The sequence below is a fragment of the Loxodonta africana genome, chromosome 18, assembly GCF_030014295.1.
Source record: "Loxodonta africana isolate mLoxAfr1 chromosome 18, mLoxAfr1.hap2, whole genome shotgun sequence".
Lineage (NCBI taxonomy): Eukaryota > Metazoa > Chordata > Mammalia > Proboscidea > Elephantidae > Loxodonta > Loxodonta africana.
The window spans coordinates 73,547,751-73,571,638 of NC_087359.1; the positions used below are offsets into that span (position 1 = coordinate 73,547,751).

A 23,888-nucleotide genomic window follows, 5' to 3' on the forward strand; every position below is an offset into this window, starting at 1 on the left:
CTGACAGAAGGGACCTACCCTGCTGGAGGTGAGGTCTCGGGTCTTAGAGCTGACAGAAGGGACCTACCCTGCTGGAGGTGAGGTCTCGGGTCTTAGAGCTGACAGAAGGGACTCACCCTGCTGGAGGTGAGGTCTCGGGTCTTAGTGCTGACAGAAGGGACTCACCCTGCTGGAGGTGAGGTCTCGGGTCTTAGAGCTGACAGAAGGGACTCACCCTGCTGGAGGTGAGGTCTCGGGTCTTAGTACTGACAGAAGGGACCTACCCTGCTGGAGGTGAGGTCTCGGGTCTTAGAGCTGACAGAAGGGACTCACCCTGCTGGAGGTGAGGTCTCGGGTCTTAGAGCTGACAGAAGGGACTCACCCTGCTGGAGGTGAGGTCTCGGGTCTTAGAGCTGACAGAAGGGACTCACCCTGCTGGAGGTGAGGTCTCGGGTCTTAGAGCTGACAGAAGGGACCTACCCTGCTGGAGGTGAAGTCTCGGGCCTTGGCGCGAAGCTTATTGACTTGGGATTCTGCAGTATCAGCCCGCTCTTCGGCCTCCTCGAGCTCATGCTGAGCTTTTCGGAATTTGGTGAGATGAACGTTGGCTTGTTCATCCTAAAACCAAATAGCCCAGGCCGACAAGGTCAGTGTGCCGGCCCTCACTGTGAGAAACGGAAAAGGCTGCTGTCCCAAGGCCACCGCTGGTGTGACTTACAGCCTCCTCGGCCTGCCTCTTGTAGGACTTCACTTTCACTTGCAGTTTATCCACCAGGTCCTGCAATCTCAGCACATTCTTCCTGTCCTCTTCACTCTGAAAACGAGGAAACGGGAAGGTCGGTCCAGGAGGGGGCATCGTTGCACAGGTTCTTCCGGGTTTCTGGGCCTGACCTATTTCTACCTATATTCTGGTGGTATTTGCACTTCACAGAGAAAATACCTACCAGGTTTTCTTTTCACTTAACCAGTAAAGCAGTTGTCGTCAAGTCAATCCTGACTCATGGCCACCCCGTGTGTGTCAGAGCAGAACTGCGCTTTCTAGGGTTTTCCGTGGCTGATTTTTCGGAAGTAGATTGCCAGGCCTTTCTCCTGAGGTGCTTCTGGGTGGACTTGAACCTCCAACCTTTCATTAAGTGGCCAAGTGTCTGCACCACCCAGAGACTTCTCTTTCTACTTACCTGGTAAGTTAACTCCTTGACCCGCCGCTCATATTTCCTCAGGCCCTTGACAGACTCTGTGTTCTTCTTCTGCTCCCCTTCAAGCTCAAACTCCAGCTCTCGGATCTGTGGGAAATGATTGGGAAATTAGTCTAGGGTTCTAGAATGAATGGGAGAGTCTGGAGAGCTCTGCTTATGTGGGATTCTTCCCACAAGTACCCGCGTCTCCAGCTTCTGGATCTGCTTCTTGCCTCCCTTCAGGGCCAGCTGCTCAGCCTCATCCAGACGGTGCTGCAGGTCCTTCACCGTCTGCTCCAGGTTCTTCTTCATCCGCTCCAGGTGGGCGCTGGTGTCCTGCTCCTTCTTCAGCTCCTCAGCCATTATGGCTGCCTGGAAAGCAAATCACACTCACCAAGAAGCAAAGTCAAGTGAGTTGGAGCGGCCAAAACTCTACAGAGAACCAGGGACATGCTGAAGGAAAAAAGACAGCAGGTAAGGTAATGACTAGGCACAACCCTCCACTACAGAATACAAGAAGAGCTGCAGCAGTTATATGAAATAATCTAAGAAATGACACCCTCAAGGGCTGGGCTGCAAATGGTTTCTTCCCTTCTTAAACTGGCCTCCTTGCGACCTTCATCCCGCTCTAAGAAAATTCTGTCATTATCACCACTGAATAGAAAATAACAATTTTCAAAGGACCCTGAGACTTAGAGGAGATTGGTTTGATCCCAGCGTCACAGGTTTGGGAACAGTGAGATTAAGGGAAGGCTTCTTGAGGCTTGTGGGGTGTGAACGTGTTGGAGAGCGGCCGCTGAGAGGTGATGTCCCCCCTACGAGCAGCAGATGGCGCTGTGGGAGCTGCGTACAGCAGGGAGACGGCCACCTCCGAGATGCAGGCAGGAGGTTAGCTGGAGGTGGGAGAGAAGCTGGCTTCACGGGAGGTGAGTTTGGTGGGATATCAACACGTGAGGGTCTCATTTTCATATTTGGAAGAAGTCATCGGACATAGAAAAGGAACAGAATAGAATCCCTTCCTGTCTTTTTTTCTCACGTTCATGGTTGATCGCACCCACCTTTGAAGTGCGCAGCAGGGAAGAAGTCGAGTTTGAGGGGCCATGGAGCAAAATGCCACACCGTGTGTGTCCTGGGGGAGGCCCCAGCCTGTCTAACAGGAACGAACTCGGGTTTGGGGCAGGAGAGGAGATTTAATGAAGTGCTAATCTCAGCAGCCCACCAGCGGGCAGGAAGGAAAAGCCTTACATCTGTGATTGCCTTCTTTGCCTTCTCTTCAGCGTTTCTTGCGTCCCTGCTGGCGTCTTCAACCTCACTCTGGAGCTGCGTGAGGTCTGTCTCCAGCTTCTTCTTGGTGTGGATGAGGCTGGTGTTCTAGGACAAGAGGCCTGGGGTCACCTGGCGGACCCCAGGCCGGCATCCCTGTCTCTCCCTCTCCCTCCCCTCACCTGGGTGTGCAGCAGCTGCACTCTCTCGTTGGAGTCCAGCAGCTCTTGTTCGGCCAGTTTCCGGGCTCGCTCCGTCTGCTCCAGAGAGGCCCGCAGCTCCTCCACCTCGGCCTGCAGCAGGTTGCCCCGGCGCTCCACGATCGCCAGCTGCTCCTTCAGGTCCTCCTGGCCCCGGAGAGCATCGTCCAGGTGGAGCTGGGTATCCTAGACAGAGAGGGAAGGAAACTATGTGACGGTGAGGCAGGCGGAACACTAGCCTAATGGACATCTTCGAGTGCTTGAGACGGGAGGAGGTTTCCCACCGTGGAGCTTTCTCAAACCTTCAGCTGGCCCTGAACGCTCCGGAGGTGCTTAAGGGTCTCGGCAGCCTGGCGGTTGGCGTGGCTCAGCTGGATCTCGATTTCGTTCAGATCCCCCTCCATCTTCTTCTTGACCCTGATGGCTTCGTTCCTGCTGCGCACCTCTGCGTCCAGGGCACTCTGCATGGTTTCCACGGTTCTCTGGTAGTTCCTCTTCAGCTGCTCGATCTCTTCGTCTTTCTCTGCGATCTTTCTGTCAATCTCCGATTTCACCTGAGTCAATTCGAGCTGGATCCGGAGGATCTTGGCCTCTTCGTGCTCAAGAGCGGCCTTTACAGAACAAACAAACACAAAACAGAGAGGGTACCAGTGGTGGTACAGAGCCTGCCACACCACTCTTCGGGGTAACAAAGTGCCAGTGAACTAGTCTCCGCTCTTGAGGCAGTGCTGGTCCAGTGGTAGAATTCTCACCTTCCACGTGGGAGACCCAGGTTTGATTTCTGGCCAATGGACCTCTTGCACAGCCATCAGACATCTGGCAGTGGAGGCTTGCGTGTTACTATAATGCTGAACAGATTTCAGCAGAACATCCAGGCTAAGAAGGACTAGGAAGAAAGGCCTGGCAATCTACTGCTGAAAATTAGCCTTGGATCACAACGGCCCGATCTCTTATGAGTCAGGACCAACTGGACGGCAGCTAACAACAACGTTCCTAACTCTAATTCTGTAACATTCAAAACTACCTTTAAAAAAGTCCCTAATTTATCTTCAGTGCAGAAATAAAATCTGTTTCGTTGTTATTTGTCTTTGACTATACCATCAAGCAATGATTTAAATATTTAAATCATCACATTTCTTGGGAGCTTGAAGCACTTAATAGACATTATAAATTCACCTAAGATCTTTGTAAAAATCTCATTTTTGACCTCATATTAATGCAATGCTTTTCTCCAACAAATTCAAGGTAATTCACAGGTGTTATTTGTTCAGCCTTGCAGTCTCCCTGTCTGACAGGAAAGGAGCAGGCATTAAGATTACGGTTTTATAAAGGTGGAGATGAGGACGCTGAGCGGGGCCAGCGAGCCTCCGGGTGGCAGCTCCGCCACCATGTCGCCTCTCCCTGCAGCTCCCTCCCAGCGCTCCTGCTCACCTCTGCTTCCTCGAGAGCCAGCTGGACGTCAGCTTTCTCCAGCTCCATCTGCTTTCTTGATTTCTCCAGTTCATGGATGGTTTTACCATTTTCAGCAATTTGTTCTGTGAGATCTGCTATCTCTTCTGCAAAGAAACAAGGTTCAATTACATTCAAACACCTCTTCGCAGGTTTCTGGGCATGGTGTGCACCAACTAAATGCTTTTAAACTCATTTCCTATAACTCTAAGGGCTCCTGTTTCCCAAGAATGAGATACCATATAGGTAAAACCAACTGGTGGCCCTGGAATCAGCTCCAACCCTTAGTGGCCCACCTGTGCCGGAGTAGAACTGGGCTCTGTGGGGTTTTCAATAGCTGATTTTTTGGACGTAGATCACCAGGACTTTATTTCAAAGCACTTCTGGGTAGACTCGAATCTCTAACCTTTCAGTTAGGAGCCAATCACGTTAACCATTTGTACCACCCAGGGACTCCACATCGCCATCAAGTCAATTCCAACTCATGGAGACCCCACATGTTACAGAGCAGAGACCCTTAAGTGCCATAGGGTTTTCTTGACTATAATCTTTATGGAAGCGGATTGCCAGGCCTTTCTTCCACAGTGCTGATAGGTGGGTTTGAACCACCAACCTTTAGGTTAATAGTCAAGGGCAAACCATTTGTGCCCCCCAATAACCCCTTCGATGATGAACATTTTCTGGGCATGCAACAATGGGCATGCATGTAGGGAATGAGTGCATGTGAGGACGGGATCTGAGTGATGCAGTCACGCCCACTCTAGCCCACTGTCTGACAGTAGAGTGTGAAGGTCGGAAGTTTCAAACCGCTTACGCTCTAGGTTCTTGTTTTCTCGTTTCACTGTTTCGAGTTGATCTAAGGCTTCCTCATAGGCATTTTTCAGCTTAAAGAGCTCAGTGCTCAGGGAGCGGGACTCCTTCAGAGACGCCTCCAGCTCTGCTTGGCTCTCCTCGCACTTTGTCTTCCACTCGGCCAGCACCTGAAACACCAGGACAGGAGGCACCCCATTCATTAGCCCTTCTCCCAGCTTCTAACCCAATGTGACAAGGAAGGTGACTACTCTCAGAGTTAGGGCTGGACTTGGAGGTGTCCCTTGCCCAGCTCCTTGTTCTTGATTATTAGACTAACCAAGGTTTCATTTCATGAATTTCCTCTAGATAATTAACCAGTAACAATTGTCATCTCCAACAAACAAATAGATTCTTTGTGAAGAACTCAACTGGGCTTAGGTGCCCTATCCCTAATATGAAAATGGCCCTGTACTTTTAAATATTTCATTAAAACACTGACTCACATCAACCTTACCTGCCATACTGAAAGGAGGGCTTCCAGAAAGCCTCCTAATGGGGCCTAAGTTAGATTCCCGCATGTCAACCCAGACAGACCAACAATATGACAGAAGGCAAAATGTTTGGGGCTGATCAGCATTGTAGAAATTGGTTTGTCTCCACTGATTGTGTTTGAAAGAGACCTTGACCACCATCCCATTCCCACTCTGTTTTACAGGTGAGGAAACCACAGCCTAGCAAAGTTCAGGGACAGGCCCAAGGTCACACAGCTAGTGGTGGCAGAGTCAGGACTGGACACAGGTCTCCTCTTTCCATGGCCATGAGGCATCGCCGTCATGCTGTGTGCAGCCAGCATGGAGCAGACCACACACCTTGTCAAAGTTCCTCTGCTTCTTGTCCAGGGTGGCAGCCAGGGAGTTGGCTCTTTCCACATCGACCATCAGATCTTCGACCTCTCCTTGCAGCCTCTGCTTGGTCTTCTCCAAGGAAGCACATTTAGCATTCACTGCCTCAACCTGTTCCTCAGAATCTTGAAGACGCTGAGCAAGTTTTTTCCTAAATGAAAATAAAAAAGAAGCAGATGCTATTTAAGTCGCAGCCCTCTTGAACATGACTATTCATCAAGTTAGAATTGCTCATCTATGTGATTCAAATACCCATTTGCTTCCTTCAGCCAAGGAGAATTTCTTGTCTGCCCAAAATCAGCGATCAATAACCTGCCTTGTCTCTAATCAAGATCTAAGCTGTTTTTCCTAATGCCATGTGCTAACGCTAGGTCGCTCTAAGGGTGCATCACTGCATTAAACGACAAAGGAGAGGAGGAAACATCTAGCAACAAGACAAATTCATTCCCAAGGAGTTCTGCAGTCAGTGATCTCAGTCACGTGATTACTCAAGGGTTCCAGTTCTCCAGAAGGCAGATAGAATTGCGTACTTGGCCTCCTCCAGCTCCTCTGTGCGCTGGATGGCGTCTGTCTCGTATTTGGTCCTCCACTGGGCAACCTCACTGTTGGCCTTGGACAGCGTCCTCTGCAGCTCGGCTTTACCTTCCTGCTCCTCCTCGTACTGTTCCCGCAGCAGGTCACAGTCATGGCGGGAGGACTGCAGGGCGTGGGCCAGGGCGTTCTTGGCCTTTGGAAGTCAGGAAAGAGGAGAGGATCAGTGGATTCAAATATCAATGCCACGTGCCTGATATAACCCCAATCTGTTCCTTCTATCATTGTCTACTGAATACGGTGCCTTCTGTTTCTGCAGGGGGTGACAGTTGGATCAGGGAAACACTCCCTCAGCTGCTGTACCTTGTTTTCTTCCTCTAACTGCCTCTTGAGCTCTTCTATTTGCTGGGTAAAGGCCTGCTTGCTTCTGGAAAGCTGGGATACTATGCTTTCCTTTTCTTCCAGTTGACGACCCAGCTCACCTGTGTGTAGAAGGAATATTTTCATTTCATCACAAATACCAAGTTCCTACCCTGTGTAAGGCACGATTCTAAAAGCCAGGGAGAGCAAAGTCTAAGGTGTGATCCCTTCCTGGGGGAGAAGTAACTGAAAGCACAACCTGGTAAGATATTCTTCTAAATGATTGGAAATTTAGAGTGACTGCTATCAGTTGAGAACAATCGTAAATTTGAAACATTACCAGAAGCACCTAACAACTCCCATCAGGCCTGCGAGCGGCTAGTCTTTCCAACTGTTGGTTGATTTTGTCATTAAAGGAAATACTGCTTTCCTTAGGGTTTTACATCTCTAGCAATTTGAAGTTAGACTCTTTTTTTTTTTTTTTTATGAATAGGGTAATTTCAGGTTTATATGCTTAGATAGAGGTAAGAGATTTAAAAACAGGACGGGCACTTTGTGATTCCACAGGTAAATCCCCAAGGATTATTGTAGCCGTGGCAACGAAACAACTTAGTTGTCTTGGCTGTGGCTGTCAGCAAAGGGTAGATTCACGTGTGATCACAGGCCAAAAGATTAGTTCTGGGTAGAGCCATGTTATCTAAGCAACCGTCCCAAATAATGTTCCTCTGTATTTTTATTACCCACCAAAGGCCTGTAAACACTGACCATATTTTTCTCAGTGTCTTTTATATCACTTACTACAAACCAAATTCGCCTCTGGAAGCATTCATCTTCTGTCTTGAGAATACAAAATTCTCTAAAACTCCTGGATGCAGACAATGAATCATTGGATTAACATGTAGCAAGAAGTAGAAGGAGCCCTCATGGTGCAGTGGTTAAAGTGCTCAGTTTCCAAGTGCTCAGCCTTGGAAACCCTATGGGACAGCTCTACTCTACCCTATAGGGTCATTATGAGTTGGAATCAACTCAATAGTAACAGGTTTTGTTTTTTAAGAAGTAGAAAGGCCACAGGGCTTTGTTTCTAGTTCTGATTCTGCCATTTAGATTTGCCGCAAGGTTTTATACTACTTTTGAAAACGTTCAATCTAGATGATACCTTGAGTCTCTTCTCCTTCTCGCCTACCTCTCGCTGCTGTTTTCACTGAACTCTAAATATCCTCCTTCTTCAGGATATTTTGAATGGCCATTATTATGGGCTATTTCAGTTAATTTTCCTTGAAAATATGCTGTCCGAGAAATTCTCCCCTAAATAAATTCTGCCCCTTGGTTTTGACCAGTTGCCCCCTTTGAAGCGTCCATGAGGCTTTGCCTCTTCTAATTTCTGCACGTTCCTCACCAGCCTCAGTCTGCAGACGAGACTTCTGTGTCGTCAGCTCACTCAAGCTCCTCTGGATTTCCTCATTCTTGCTCCTGGACTCACTTAACTGATCCTCCAGAGTTCGGCATATTTTTTCCAGATTTGCCTAAAGGATGGGGAAGGGGGTTAAGTCAGTATTCTGATTGTAATAACCATAGATAGCTCTTTTATCAAAGGCATGGGGTGGCATCCTGCCCCAGCACCTTAGATTTCGACACACTCTCCACATTGCTGGAAAGGTCGTCAATCTCCAGCTTCAGCTCACTCTTCTCCTTCTCCAGCTTCTGTTTGACCCGCTGCAGGTTGTCTATCTGCTCCCCGAGCTCGGCCACGCTGTCCGCGTGCTTCTTCCTCAGGGTGGCCGCCGTGGCCTCATGCTGCAGGGTGGCCTCCTCCAGGTCCCTGCGCAGTTTCAGGAACTCAGCCTCCCGCTTCTTGTTCAGTTCTATTTGCGTGGAGGTGACACCTCCTGCCTCCTCCAGCCGCTCACTCAGCTCCTCCAGTTCCCGGGCATAGTCGCTGCGCTGTTTCTCTGTCTTGGCACGGGTTGCCCTCTCTGCCTCAATCTCTTCTTCCAGCTCCTCAATTCGAGCCTGCAGAGGGCGGCCAGTCACCCCAGAATGACTCTGAATGTCAAGGACAGGCTAGTTTCCACTCCCATTAGACAAATCGATTCTTGGACTTCTCCCAGAGAAGTACGAATATTGTCGATTTCCTTTAACATGATTTTTTTTTCTCGCCCCAACATGGTCATTACCCCTGCAGTGATCAACCTGGGATATTTTCCATTCAATTAAATATTGACCAAAAATGTTTTAATTTTTTTTTTAAGTTACAGAAAAATTGTTCAACACTGCTGCACCAGCCTAGAAACAAGGAAAATAACTTGCTCTACATGGCTTACAGCAGGCAGCACCCAGCTCGCTGTGCATGACCCCACATTGGAAGGGAAATCCCTCTTACCTGGAGTTCTTTGATTTTCTTCTGAAACTGGAGGCCCAAAGACTGTTCGTCTTCCACTTTGCTTTGTAGTTGACAATATTCAAAATCCTTCCTGCAAGGGGAAATGTAGACTGCATGAAGACAAAATACTCAATAGCTTGCAAAATGGAAATCAGTGGTTTTGGGACGTACTTTTTGAGTCTTTCATCCAGCTGCTGCTTATCATTCTCAAGATCTAATATGGACTCTTGGGCGAGCTTCAAGTCTCCCTCAAGCTTCCTTTTGTTCCTTTCCAGGTCCACCCGGAGCTTCTTTTCTTGTTCTAAGGAGCTTTCCAGCTGAAAAAAGCACCAGTTCCTTTTGAAAATAAATGCCTTGCACCAGAGGACTCTTCCAGCCCTGAAGGTCTAGGGCTCCCAAGTAGCATTATGTACTTACGTCATCGACTTGCTGTTCTAGTTTGCTCTTGATTTTGCTCAAAGAATTGACTTTGTCTTCTTCAGCTTGGAGGTCATCCAGGGTCTGCTGGTGGGCCTCTTGGAGGGCTTTCTTCTCCCTGGTTAACTTTGCAATTGTTTCATCCAGCCCAGCAAGTTCCTCAGTCAGGTTTTTAACCTAAGAAGAAACCACAAGCAATTACAAGCAGAAAGAAAGTTGGGTCAACAATGACTACATCAGGCTAGAAAGACTCACAAAGAGAGTACCTTGTTCTCCGTGGCGTGCTTCTCCTTTTCAACCTTGGCCAGTGTCAGCTCAAGGTCATCTATGTCTTTCTTCAGTTCTGAACATTCATCCTCCAGTTTCCTCTTCTTGGCCGTCAGCTCAGCATTGATCTCTTCCTCGTCCTCGGCTCTCTCTGTAACCTCTTTGATTTTAGCTTCAAGCTGGAATTTGGCTTTAATCAGTTGGTCACATCTTTCCTCAGCATCCAACAAGTTTTCACTTTCCTTTAAAAAAAATCATTATAATATGCTTTAATGAGATAAGGTCTGTGACATTCCAGTATTTTGTTGTATATGAAGTCCTTTATAAAGCATCCCAACTGAAAAGCAAAAATCCCTGGCAAGAATTCAATTTTCCTAAATACTCAAATCTAGAAGTAAAAAAAAAAAAGACGAGGGGGGGCAGAGCGGGGCTCCTAAATACATACAGCTTGTACTTGGAGCTGCAGGTCATTTTTCTCTTGTACCAGGGTCACCAATTTTTCCTCTAACTCCTTCCGTTTGGCCTCTGACTTGGCAAGTTCTTCTTTGGTTTTGGCAAACTCCTCCTTCATGGTGGCCATCTCCTTCTCGGTCTCCGCACTCTTCAGCAGGGGCTTGATCTTAAAGAACAGCTTCATCCAGGGCCAGTGCTTGACGTTCATGAAGGCACGGATGTTGTACTGGATGCAGAAGACGGACTCCCTAAAAACAAAGTCTCAGTTACCTCTAAAGGCAACTCACCCCTTTCCCCCAAAGAGCTCATGTTTGAACAGAGACCCTGCTCGACCTTCTCTGCACCATCTTCTGGAATTCCACACGCATGAGAAACCCTCTGCACACAGCCTGGGTGCGGGTGATCAGTTTGGCCAGGCGGTCATCCCGCATCTCCTCCAGCGTTCCCAGCAAGCCAGCCTTGAAGAACACCTGGGGAGGAGTTGAGGAGAGAAGGGTGACATAAGTCAGTTTTCTGGAGAAAATTGTACTAAGAGGACTAAAGGCCAGCGTCTGCCGGAAGTGATGCATTACCTTGGTATGTCCAAACTTGTACTGAGTGTGGTCAATGTCAATGGACGCCAACAGTTTTTCACAAGCTTTCTTGCTATCGATGAATTGTCCCTCAGGGATTGCACTGGCATTCAGTACTCGGTATCTGCCGTTGTAGACACAGAAACCATCATAGACTGTTAGCAAAGACATAAAGCTTGGAGACCATCTAGTTCAGGCCACTCTTCCAATAAGGCAAGGAAACCAAGGTCCAGAGGGCTAAAGGAACCTGCCCAAAGCCACACAGCTAGATAGTGGCCTAGAATCTAGGCTTTCTGACTCTTATCAGTTCCAGTACCAGTTGCCGTCAAGTCGGTTCTGACTCATGATGACCCCATGCGCGTCAGAGCAAAACTGTTCTTCATAGGGTTTTGAATGACTGATTTTTCAGAAATACGTCATCAGGCCTTTCTTCTGAGGCACCTCGGAGGCTCCTTGAACCTCCAACCTTTCAGTTAGCAGCCATGCACATTAACCATTTGCCCTACCCAAGGGTTCCTCCTGACTCCTAGGCCAGGGCTTTTTCTGCCACGTTGTATATAAGCTAAGCTCCTGAGAAAACAGGAAGAAACAAGTATGTATACTTTGGTCAAATGGTACGTTATTCATTTTACAGGGGACGTTCATAACTGTTCTTTAGAAATGGGCCTTTTCATACGCATCTTTCTCCCTCTCAAATTCTAACATTTGCACATCTCACCAGGAAGCATATGAAATGTTTTTCTTACACACCTTTGTTTAAAATCTCCATAGAGAATCCTATTTGGGAACCCCTTCCTGCAAATGCGGATGCCTTCCAGGACCCCATTGCACCGCAGCTGATGGAGGACGAGGCTGTGTTCCATAGCCCCTGAGAACAGAAGCAAGAAACATCAGCATCACACATGACTTCTTAAACACTAAGCACCGTCTTGAGAGTCAGCAGGCGTCTCACCTGGGGTTTTGGTTTCATTGGGAATGATACACCGCACAAAGTGAGGGTGAGTCGTTCTCAAGTTTGACATCAGCTTGTTCAGGTTTTCCTAAAAGAGGTTAAATTTGACAGCCTCCTATAGGCCTTTATAAAGACAGAGGTAAGCAGTAATGAAAGATACAATATGTTTTTTAAATTCATTATGAATTCTAAGGAACAGTGAAATTCACTCATTATTTTAAGAGTCGCCATGAGTTGGAATCAACTCAACTGTGATGGGTTTGGTTTGGTTTTGGGAGGTGTTTGGGAGTTTTTGGTTTATGGCTAGAGGTATAGTGAATGAGAGACTAATGAAGTACAAAATGCTTTCTGAAACCAACTCAAGAGATGTATCCAGCTCCCCTGGGCCCATGAGGTGCCATTTCACGTGTCCTTATGACAAGCCAGACCGTTTGTACTGAGACCCACCTCGCAGTCCAGCCAACCCAATTAGTTGTAGTACAAAGTGATAATTAAATTCTGGACCTACTTTTCTCAGACCTCGCACCTCTCTGTTATTATATTGTCACTCAACGTTACTAAGTGTCGGCAATCAGATTAGGATGACATTACTATTCTTATATAAACTGTATGTTGCTCATGTTGAAATAACATAAACCAATTACAAACAAATGTGTGGTATTCTTCCTACCCTGAAAAGGGCAGAGACGGTTTGGAAGGAAGAACCCTTCTTCTTGGCGACTTTCTTCTTTCCGCTGTCAGCTGTAAGAAGTAAAAGACAGCGCATACTATTAGCAGATCTATAACGTTTTTTGGTCATGTGGAACAAGCGGAGGGAGACAGCACGAACACAAGGGCTTCCTGAGAGTCCATTACCGTCCGCGGTAGCAAAGGTGGCATAGAGGTGCGCCAGAAGCCTGTTAGAGGACTTCTGGTACAACCCGACCACTGTCTCATTCAGGGGGTCCTTGTTCTTCTCCAGCCAGCCCGAGACACTGTAGTCCACGGTGCCGGCGTAGTGCACCAGTGAGAAGTGGGCCTCGGCCCTGCCTTTCACCACCTTGGGCTTCTGGAAGTTGGCCGACTTTCCCAGGTGCTGGTCATAGAGCTTGTTCTTGAAGGAAGTGTCTGTGGCCTTGGGGAACATGCATTCCTCTTCCAGGATGGAGAAGATGCCCATGGGCTAGATTTGAAGGCAAAGTGCAGGTAGGATAAGTAGGAGCTGCAGTAACGAGCAATAGAGCATATGAGAAGAGGCTTCGAAGTGGATGGGCGGATAGGAGAGGATACCTTCTCGATGAGCTCAATGCAGGCGGCCAGGTCCATCCCGAAGTCAATGAACTCCCACTCGATGCCTTCCTTCTTGTACTCCTCCTGCTCCAGCACGAACATGTGGTGGTTGAAAAACTGTTGCAGTTTCTCGTTGGTGAAGTTGATGCACAGCTGCTCCAGGCTGTTATACTGACACCAAATACAACATTAACGTGGAAAGTTAGACTTCCTTCAAAAGCAAAGGGCCACCAACGTTCCTTCTCATTGCCTCAGGCTGTCGCCAGCTCATTTATCATTTCCGATGTGGTCACATTCTTTAAGGCTTAGCTCAGATCACCTCTCCTCCACAGAGCCTTTTCGGGGCTTCCCACTAGAAGGTGTTTCTCCCTGTCCGGAGTGGCCATGGTCTGGGCATCTCCTGGGCACCAGCCACGTTCTGCCTTATATTGTAGTTACCTGGTGTGTGCCTTACATAATTCTAAGTTTCCTCTGCAAGACTAGAGGTTCATCTCTTATTCACTTTCACGTCTTATACGTGGTAGACACCAGATATGCACTTTGACGAATGGATATAAGCTTCTAGCACAGAACCAAGAGGATATTTATGTAAAATATTGCATGATTAGCTTATTATCAAATCCTCTATATCCCTTTTCTGGCTCCCTCTAAGTGAATAATTGCATTTTCTTTCTTTCATCCACTTGACAATGTCCTCTAAAATTCCGCTTAATAGAAGTCATCCTCTCTCTTAAAATAATGCCCCCCCACCCCCGCCAACTGGTACTTCTTTGCTGCCTGATCTGCCCTCTGTCTAGTTTTCCCAGAATGTGCTATGACATGTTGCCCATCTTGATATCTTCCTTATTGAAAAAAAAAAAAAAAGTGCCATTGAGTCAATTCTGCTTCATGGCTACCCTATGCATGTCAGAGTAGAACTCTGCTCCATAGGGTTTTAAAACGACTGATTTTTTTAGAAGTAGATTGCCAGGCCTTTCTACCAAGTACCTCTGGGTAGATGAGAATCTCCAAACTTTTAGTTAGCAGCTCAGTGTATCAACCATTTGTACCACTCAGGGACTGCATCTTTCCTATAGAATCGTGACAACTAATCCTCCCCCCGCCCCACACACAAAGCCATATGAAAACATGCCTATAGGTAACACAAACCTCAAAGATTTCAAAACCTGCAATGTCCAGAACACCAATGAAGTGTTGTCTTGGTAGCTTGGTGTCCAGTTGCTGGTTGATGCGGGTGACCATCCACAAGAACAGCTTTTCATAAACAGACTTGGAAAGGGCATTCACAGCATGGTGGACCTGTTAGGGGAAAGAGGGGCCAAAATCACTCTGAAGTCTGTGGGTACCTGTGTCCCTTCCCGGCCCTGGAGCAGTCCCTTACCTGATCCACAGTCTGACCCTTGGTAACGTACTCATTCCCGACTTTCACTCTGGGGAAGCACAAAGCCTTCAGGAGGTCTGATGAGTTCAGGCCCATCAGATAGGCTGTTTTGTCAGCCACTGGCCAGAAAAGAAAGACAATTACAAAGGGAAGCTCTGGGTGCTTGGCAAAGCACAGGAACAACTTTGAAAACCGACCGGGTATTTCAAAGCTTGGGTATGTTTGTCTCGGGATTTTTTTTTTTCTCCTGAATAATGCCAAACGCAAATGAGTATTTCATACTTCTTGCAAGTATCACCATTTATTTCCAAAACTTTCATCAACCAAAACAGAAACTCTGTACCCATTAAGCAGTAACCCCCACCTCCCCTCCCCCATACCTGGGAACCACTCTTCTACTTTCTGCCTCTATGCATTTGCCTATTCTAGATTTTTCACATAAATGGGGTCATATAATACTAGTCCTTTTGTATTGCCTTGACATGTTTTACATTCCATATCTCTAAACTGCTTATAAAGTCCCTGGGTGGTGCCAACGGTTGAGCGCTCAACTACTAGCTAAAAGCAGTCCGAACCTACCAAGAGGCACTTCAGAAGACAGACCTAGCTATCTGCTTCTGAGAGGTCACAGGTTTGAAACCCTATGGAGCCCAGTTCAACTCGGACACGTGGGATTGCCATGAATCAGAATCAACTTGATGGCAATTAACAACAGCAACAGCAAAACTGCTTAGTGTGGCCAGTGGAAGCTAAATCACTCAGAGAATAGGAAAGATTTTCTGAAAAGGCAGGACTGGGTTCCAGAAAACCCTGGTCACTTCTCTTTGCATCTGAAATAGGAGATTCCAGGGATTCACAGCATGGGTGGTAATGGTACCTAAAGACATCTAAGCCCGGGGAGGTTCCTTCTCCAGGTAGAAGAGGCACCAATTGATCTCGGTTGAACCACTCCACCTCCCAGCCCCCAGCCCCCAGCCGTGGCTTCTGGCGTGTTGCAGGGAATTTTTACCCTCCGTGCCGTCCGGCTCTGCCTGCTCCTCTCGCTGCTTCTGCTTGAACTTCATGTTCCCATAGTGCATCACGGCTCCCGTCAGCTTGTAGAGCCCAGATTTCTCTTCTGGGGTGAAGCCCAGGATGTCAATGGCACTCTGGCATTGAAATAACAGCGAGTCAATCGGTCATCCCAAGTGATGGATGAGGAACACCCCACACCTTTCTCTGGGCCCTACTTACATCTGTGGCCAACAGCTCCTCAGCGTCGTCGATGCTGGCCACCAGAATCTCCCCCTGGCTGATGAACGGATAGTCGTAAGGGTTGGTTGTAATAAGCAGCAGCTCTGAAAGGCAGAACAGTTTGAGATTACATAGATGCAAAGAATTTACCCCCCTAGTGGATTTGAGCTCCTGCACCCTGGGCTGGACGTCTCTAGGTGGTACAAGAGGTTAACGCCCTTGGCTGAGTCCACCCAGAGGCACCTGGAAGAAAGGCCTGGCAACCTACTTCTGAAAAATCAATCATTGAAAACCCAGTGGGACACAGTTCTACTCCGACACACATGGGATTGCCATGAGTCAGAATTGACTCCATAGCAATTATTGTTAGTTTTTCTTTTTCTTTTATTTTTTTCCACCCTGGGCTGGGGCTTTACTGCTAGGGCCCAAAATACATTTTGAGTTAGAAGTCTCTTTTAGACAGCCTAAAGATACTCAGCTGTGACTGATGGTAAACTCCAGGGAAACCTTTGCAGGCTGCCCATGCAATGTAGATGAAGAACTCCTGAGAGAATAGTTAAATTCTCTCACTTTGCATATGAATGGTGCCTAACAGTGGGTTGGGAAAGGTTCACAGGGGAAACTGAGAGTGGGTGGGTTAGGGCTTGATCCCAGTTGGGGAGAAGCACCAGTTGTTTGGTATAATCATAGCCCTTTCCAGAATCTGCTGAAAAGCTGCAGCCAATGCTGTTTCCAGGCTGGAGACCAAAAGGCTTAGTGAGCACAGCCAAAGAGCAAGGGAGGCAGTGTATACAGGGGCCTCTGTTCTGTGCCCATCAAAGGGCAGAGTGAAGAATATCCCCAGGCTGGATTTTTCATCTAATTTTGCACTGGCCGCACAGCGTTTGGTGACAAGTTATTTCCATACCAGAACACAAGGGGGCGCTGAAGGACAATTGCTTAGTTCAGATTTTTATTAATAATCAGGGCTGAATTCCACAACCGTGCTCAGCTGCTAACAAAAAGGTTGAAGGCCTGGAAGAAAGCCTTGGTGGTCTACTTCTGAAAACTCTGCCATTGAAAACCTCATGAAGCACAGTGCTACCCTGACACACACATGGGGACGCCATGAGTCGGAATCAACTCAACAACAACAACCAAAAAAACCAAACCCGCGGCCTTCGAGTCGATTCCGACTCATAGAAACCCTATAGGACAGAGTAGAACTGCCCCATGGGGTTCCTAAGGAGTGCCTGGTGGATTCGAACTGCCGACCTTTTGGTTAGCAGCCAAAAGCTTAACCACTATGCCACCAGGGCCCCTCAATGGCGACTGGTAATGGTTAAGATGATCCTGTTGCCGTCAGTTCGATTAGATTTTTTCATGTTGGCATGCCACTGTCCAAACATCCCATTTCTAAAGTCAACTTCCTCCACTGGCTGTTGAGCTACCCATGTACAAAAATGCCCGCCGATGGCCGAACGTGAAAGCATGGACCTCCTTACCTATGAGCTCAGGCTTCTTGTTTGAAAGAATCTGGTAGAAGATGTGGTAGCTCCTCTCAGCCTTCAGCTGGAAGGTCACTCTTGATTTCTCCAGCAGGTCTGTGAACACAACACAAGACCATTTTCCCAGACTGCGCCTCTCCTCACCTTGAGACATCGTCTGATCCCATTAATTTACTCACAAGTTTCAATATCTGCGGAGGCCAGCTTCCCAGTGGTGCCAAAATGGATTCGGATGAACTTGCCCTGGGGGAGGAGGGGGAGGACAGGATCTCACACAGCTGTAATTGTTCCAGCTAGTCTCCTGGAAGGAGTCACACGGCTCACCCTTTGCCTACCACTCCACAGACACAGGGAGCCTCTTTAGGTCCATTGGCCACCAGGCTTTCCCCACCTCAGAGACTGTGCACATGCTTTTCCCTGTGTCCCCCCTCCTCCCTGGTCTTTGCAAGGCTGGCGACTTCTCATCCTGTAAATCTTACCTGCCCAGCCCCAGATAGGCCTTCCTGCCAACTCTGTCTAAAGGAGACCCCCTCCCCACCCCCCATTTCAGTTATTCAGCAGTAAAACCAATTGCCTTCGAGTCAATTCAGGCTCCAGTCAATTCCACCCAGATGCCTCCAGGTAGGTTTGCCACCAACTTTTCCGTTAGTAGCCAAGTGCTTAACCATCTGCCCCACTCAGGGACTTCTCTACGACTCACACGCCCTGTTAACTGAACTCCTCCTGAATGTAGCACTGACTGAAATTGTTTTGTTTCCTTATTGGCTCCGTTCGTTCACTGTAGACTCCTTGAGGACAGGAGCCTTGCCTATCCTGTAGAACATGAAGCAAATCCATTTTAAGGGAACTCAGACTCACAAAGCGGGAAGAGTTGTCGTTCCTCACAGTCTTGGCGTTCCCAAAGGCCTCCAGCAACGGGTTAGCACTGATGATTTGATCTTCCAGAGTCCCCTAATGCAAGAAATTGAGGGAGGAAGCAAAAACCCGTTTGAAGTCAGAGAATGGCAGTCAGAAGTGCTCTCCAGCTCCCCCTCCTGCCTGCCCTTGTGCCCTGGCGGCATCTGGTGAAACCAGCCCCCTTCCTGATCACCCGGTTTGGGGTTGACCAAACCCACACCATGTCTTGCCCAGAGCACTTGTGCCGCTTTGTTATCCTGGGCTATTCTGTTATATTTGTCTTCATTTTTAAATTCCTCCAACGCTGTGATTCCTGGATTCTCAGTTAGGAAGTTGTCTGCTTTTGTAAAAATACATTGGCTTACAATTTTCTCAAGCTGGTGTATGTGATTCTGCCACAGAAGAGCAAGCCATGGGGCTGCCCCCAAACTGATCTTCCTTAGTTAAGCTCTAAAGCTTTCTCTTCCAGGAAATCTCAGGGTCTGGTCCTGTAACAGCACACGCATGCCGTGTTGTCTAAGGTGACCGACTGTCGTCCAAGATTTTAAATCCTAGGCTGCTCTCCTTTCCTTGGAGAGTTTCAGTCGTCTTTGCTACCAGGAGCGTTGCCGCCCCTGCCTCCTCATTCTGCAGTGAAGACAGAAGTTAGAAAGCAAAGCAACCCTTCCCTGTCTTCCTGCATCCCATACCTTCATTTTGGAGTCCTTCTTCTTGGTGAGGTCTCCGGTAGCTGCAATTGTTGCAAAGTACTGGATGACCCTCTTGGTGTTCACAGTCTTTCCTGCCCCGGATTCTCCGCTATTCAGAGTGACAAAAAGAAAGGAAGCAAGTCCTGTTAGTATGAACAGCCTCCTCCAGACCGCACCCCCATTTTGTTTTCTTGGGAGCCCATGAAGATGACCCGTCATACGGAGGCCTGGACACGCCCTGAGCGTCATCAGACACACGCCTGTCATCCAAGGGCCCGAGGAGAGACTCATCACAGCTGCTTGTGTCGTTGACCCGAGGAAGGGTAATTCCAGTTTTCTGAGACTTTAGGCATATTTCCTTGGCCATCCTCCACTCTATCTTTTCATCCAAACACTTTCTAATTAATAGGCTTTAACAAGTGGGATCCTTGCCTTCAGCACTGGGGACAAAGGTCACATCTATGAAACTACCCTGCGCCGTGGATACTTACGTGATCAGAATTGACTGGTTTTCACGATCTGCCAAAGAAAAAAGGAAAGCAGAGTTGATGGCAGTACATAAAAAGCCTCCCAATTGTCCTCCATTTCTCATGCAGTCGAAAGTTGAATTGCACAGTCCTTCCCTTTAAGTTGTTCTTTAGTGCTAGGTGGGAACTTGGAGTCCCTAGGTGGTACGAACGGTTAATACACCCAGCTGCTAACTGACAGGTTGGAGGCTCAAGTCTGCCCAGAGGTGCCTCAGAAGAAAGGCCTGGCCATCCACTTCCAAAAACTCAGCCATTGAAGACCCTGCGGAGCACAGTTCTACTCTGACACACACAGGGTTGCCACGAGCCAGAGTCGACTTGCCGGCAACTGGGAGATGGGAACTGAAGAGCCTCCTTTTTGAGAACGAGTCTCAGAGAGATTAAGCCCCTTCTTAAAACTAGCCAGTGGCTTCTCACTAGTTACTGACTTCTCATTGCAGCGGGCTGAACCAATGAGATTGCCAGTCTTTGTTTCTGACCCACAGAAATTTCATACGATTCCATCAATAAACCAGTGACCATCGAATTGACTCTGACTAACGCCAACCCCACGTGTGCAGAGTAGACTGCACTCTGTAGGATTTGCGAGGCTGGGACCTTCTGGAAGCAGGTCACCGGGCCTTTTTTATGAGGGGCCTCTGGGTGGGTTTGAACCACCAACCTTTCAGTTAGTTGAGAACTTAACCAATTGCACCACCCAGGGACTCCGAACTTTTCACCAAACTTTTTGGCCTCTTTCAACTCCTTTTATCCTCCTGTCCCCCCTGCTGGATGTCGTAATGCCAGACAGCACTAGGCCCAGGGCCAGAAGGCAGGTCTCCTGTGTCCCTGTCTAATGCATGCCCCCGCACTCCATGCTTCCTCCTTGGAAACATACCAGTCAGCATGAACTGATAGGCGTTGTCGGAGATGGAAAAGATGTGGGGCGGGGCCTCCTGGCGCTTCTTGCCCCTGTAGCCATCCACCACCTCGGGGTTATACACCGGCAGCCACTTGTAGGGGTTGACGGTGACACAGAAGAGGCCTGAGTAGGTCTGCAGAAGTAAATAATAATGTATAAATATGTGTGTATATGTATACAGAAAACCTTTTGCCTTTATTATTATCTAATTTTTCTTTATGATAGCCTTGAAGAGGAGGGAAGATAATATGATCTCTATTTATAGATGAGGCAACTGAGGCTCAAACTGGGGTGTAGTGGGACCTCATACAACTAGTAAGTGATAATGCAATTCCCAAACCTGGGCCCCCATCGTTCCTGCTCTCCCCACTTTTCCTCCTCCCTGCATTCTTGCCAACCACTCTTCTTTCCACCCTGTTTAAGTCTTGCTTTCTCATCTTCCAACTTCTTTGACTCTCCTCCCCTTTTTCTGTGTTTTCCTTTGCCCTGACATTTTCAGCAGCAGAGTCAAACAGGAAATCCCATCACCCGCCCAAACATCTCTCCCTCCATCTGCTGTCCTAGGAAACTGGAGCAGGCCAGCACTGACGTAGATCATCCAGGACGTGTAACGGTCCTTGAGGTTGTAGAGCACAGCTGGCTCGTTCAGGTGAGTCAGCATGGCCATGTCCTCGATCCTGTCGAACTTTGGGGGGTTCATTGCGTACACGTCCTCGGGTTTGACAACCAGGGTCTGAAACGGAAGAAGCACAGAGCTTCACTGATATTCTCTGCTGCAAATGTCTGTCACCCTGGAAGAGACTTAACCCGTGGTCCAGAGGGGCAGCCCTAGAGGAAACAGCCAGTTCACAGAGAGGTAAGTAAGGTTGTAAGGTAAGCGTGGCTTGCGCTGGGGGCGATGGAGTGAGATTTGTTTCTGTTACTCAGGCCTTTTCCCCTCTCCACGGGCCTGAGGTTGAGGCAGGGATGACAGAAGAGAGAAGAGAGGCTGTCTGTGGGAAGCTGAGGGAGAGGATGGCAGGGAACCAGCAGGAACCTCTCAGCTCAGTCATGCTGGCTGGGCCAAAGGCCAGCTCCAGCAGCCAGTGGGCAATTTTCTATCTACTCAGAGGAAATGGCACATCCACTGGCGTTCCTGAGACGGCGATGCAAGAGAAAAGGGGAATGGCATTGGGCTCCCAGGCTGGCACCCAAGGGGTTAGCAACACTCTGAGTACTCTGAAAGCAGCTATCCAGGCTCCCACCTCCCCAGTGTGCTCCCCCGACCCTGTCACGGCTCTGTGAATGGAGTGTTACAATTCAGGGAAAGGGTACAATGAGATAGAGCGGTGGCTCCGAATGTTCCTCAGAGGAAAAGCCTGGTGCCCCAGTGCCCTCAGGCTTCCCAGAGCTGGAGGACCCCACGGCCCTGGGTGTGTGCAGCTGGCCTTCTTCTCTCTGCCCCACCCTCACCACGTTCCTCCTCCCTCTGAGACTTCCTCTGAAGACCACTGTGTTTCCCTTTGGGTCTCTGGGCTAGAAAGGGAGGAAGCTTGCCTTTTCCCTGCCTTCAAGCAGGGACCACTTAAGCCACCCCATATAATCAGCCCTTCTCCTGAATGGTCTCTTATATTGTCTTTGATTATCATTCATTCTATCTGACTTCCATCTTTCCTGCTGCTTTGTAAGCTCATCCTTAGCTACTTTATCTGAAATATATGCAGAACCAGGCTCTGGGAGAGCCAGCGCTCAGCAGCAGTGAAGGGCAGTCCTTAACGTCTCTCGTCACACCCAGTGATGCCATTTCCTTTACCATTCTCTCTTAGAACTTCTTTTCCTTTCTCTCTCTTTTTAATTTTCCTTGGATCATTTCCAGATTTTAACGGCCTTGAGTCCAGAAAGTAGTGAAGTCTAGAATTGCTCCCAGCACTTCCACTCTGGCCTGGGACAGAGTGACTCCAGATACAATACTCAGCTCCTTTATGATATGGGAAGGCTACTATTTCATTAAACTTGTGGTCCATTAGGGCCCCTTGCACGTTTTCTTTACTTCCTTCGTTAGGTGGCTTTAGCTGGAAGAGCTGGGGGAAAACCTAGGCTGTCAAAGGAGAGTGTTCTAAAGAGCCCCTCCTAGTATTGGACCCCAGCTTCAGGCCCTCGGGATGAATGGACCTGGACCCCTGCAACCTACCCACAGTGCTTGAACATTGACAAAAGCACCTGAACACTGATTGCGTTGATCACCTACAACCAGACTCTTCTCCCAGCCGGCAGCCTGAGGCCAGCATCTGCTGGGAAGGCTAAGGCAGTGACGGTGTGTGTGCGGAGCATCTGGAGGAGGGCAGAGGAGGGGAAGTTGCAGGCACAAGGCGACCCTGCAGAGGGAGAGGACGAAGCCTACCCTGTTGTCTTCCGTTTCCACCGTGACCTTCCCATCTTGCGTACTCTTAATTTTCCCCTTGGCGTATTCTTCCTTGGAGTCGACCACAAAGCAATAGGTTTTGGCATCAAAAGGCTGGTTCTGAGCCTCGATCCTCTCCTTCTCCGACTTCCGGAGAAAAGGAGCAGCTATGCCGAACACTTCCATTTCAGTGTCGCTACTCATGGTGCCAGCTGGAAGGCAAGCAGGCCAGGTGAGCTCCGCTGCCTCTCAGCCAGCACCTGGCCGCCCCAGGCCCGTCTCCACATCTGCTTTGCCACTCTTAGGACGCAGAGCCTGCAAAGGCCAAGTCCCAGGAACAAAGCTGTCCCCCTTCCCAGTGGCCCTCCACCCACAGGATTTAAGTGCAGGGAAAATCAAACTGACACCTATTTATTGAGCGGCTACTCTGTCCAAGGAGTCCCTGGGTGGCACAAACAGTTAACACACTTGGCCGCTAACTGAACGGTGGGAGATTCACGTTCACCCAGAGGCACCTCGAAAGAACGGCCTTATGATCTCCTACCAAAAGATCAGCCATAGGAAACCCTAAGGAGCACAGTTCTACTGTGATAACACACAAGGGGTTGCTATGAGTCAGGCTCCACTTAACGGCATTTGGTGGTACTCGGAGCACATTTCATCCAAGCTCCCCGGTTATCTGAGTCTTGGATTGGGGAAAAGACGGTAGAAGTGGGTTCCACTCTCTGGACCACGTTTTCCTTTTCTGTAAAACTCAGGTGTTACTGAGGGAAGATTTAAAAATAAACCTCATACACAAAGTAAATAAACTCCATTCTTCAAAGGTAGTGTGCTCAAGAGAAAATAGCTAAAGAATTTTTGATCCATTTCGTTTCAAGGCGGCTACCTCCTCAAAGAAACCAGCCTTTTCTTTTTTTTCAGTTGCCAAGAATAGAAGCTACGTCTGACCTCACACAGCCATTTGGAAAGTCTACAGAAGGGCCACCTCCTCTCTGTTCCTCTCCAACTTTACTTTTCCTGGTCTGAACGCTGTAGCTCTTCTGGGTCTCTGTGCTATACAGCTATTGAGAGGAGGGAGAAACTGACCACCTTTAGTCACCTGGAGACTTCCCACAGCCAAAGGGGCACAGCCAGAATTCTCACCTGGGAGTCACACTCACAGGAGGACAGCAGAAGACAACAGGAACCGTGGAAATTCCAACCTGCAATAAATACGCAGAAAGAAAACTCAGGGACACCTGGGAGTGTTTGGTTCAGTGTTGCATCAGCTCTTGACAAGTTCAGTAATAAGGATGTTGTCGTTGTTAGCTGCCACCAAGTTGGCCTGGACCCATGGTGATGCCAGGCACACCTGGATCAGACCGTTGTGATCCATAGGGTTTTCATTGGCTGATTTTGCAAATAGACCATCAGGCCTTTCTTCCTAGTTCAT

At 48.5% G+C, this 23,888-nt stretch overlaps 1 protein-coding gene across 1 annotated transcript; it reads right to left on the reverse strand.

Moving 5' to 3' along the window:
- Positions 1-419: 419 nt before the first annotated feature.
- MYH3 (myosin-3) lies at positions 420-22,662 on the reverse strand. The gene is made up of 38 exons (XM_023556464.2): positions 22,457-22,662; positions 20,666-20,809; positions 20,053-20,209; positions 19,140-19,167; positions 18,649-18,757; positions 17,921-18,013; positions 17,242-17,305; positions 17,060-17,158; positions 15,576-15,679; positions 15,352-15,490; positions 14,343-14,461; positions 14,111-14,260; positions 12,962-13,132; positions 12,548-12,854; positions 12,363-12,433; positions 11,693-11,780; positions 11,491-11,608; positions 10,741-10,864; positions 10,502-10,638; positions 10,161-10,416; positions 9,715-9,957; positions 9,449-9,625; positions 9,203-9,348; positions 9,032-9,122; positions 8,272-8,661; positions 8,048-8,174; positions 6,655-6,773; positions 6,291-6,487; positions 5,728-5,911; positions 4,881-5,046; positions 4,049-4,173; positions 2,920-3,228; positions 2,600-2,803; positions 2,400-2,525; positions 1,356-1,526; positions 1,158-1,262; positions 698-793; positions 420-597 (listed from the first exon to the last, which is right to left on the reverse strand). Exons 1-38 carry the CDS (start codon positions 22,658-22,660, stop codon positions 436-438), a joined length of 5,820 nt encoding a protein of 1,939 aa, XP_023412232.2. The 5' UTR covers positions 22,661-22,662; the 3' UTR covers positions 420-435.
- Between the last annotated feature and the right edge of the window lie 1,226 nt (positions 22,663-23,888).

What these genes read in the sequence shown, in the direction of transcription:
- MYH3 (XM_023556464.2), bottom strand. Translation starts at nt 22,660, where the DNA reads ATGAGTAGCGACACTGAAATGGAAGTGTTCGGCATAGCTGCTCCTTTT. An exon ending in CAAGAAGCCTGAGCTCATAG is followed by an intron (nt 15,680 to 17,059) that starts GTAAGGAGGTCC and finishes TCTGCCTTTCAG; the next exon opens with AGCTGCTGCTTATTACAACC. An exon ending in GCGTTCAGGGCCAGCTGAAG is followed by an intron (nt 2,804 to 2,919) that starts GTTTGAGAAAGC and finishes CTCTCTGTCTAG; the next exon opens with GATACCCAGCTCCACCTGGA.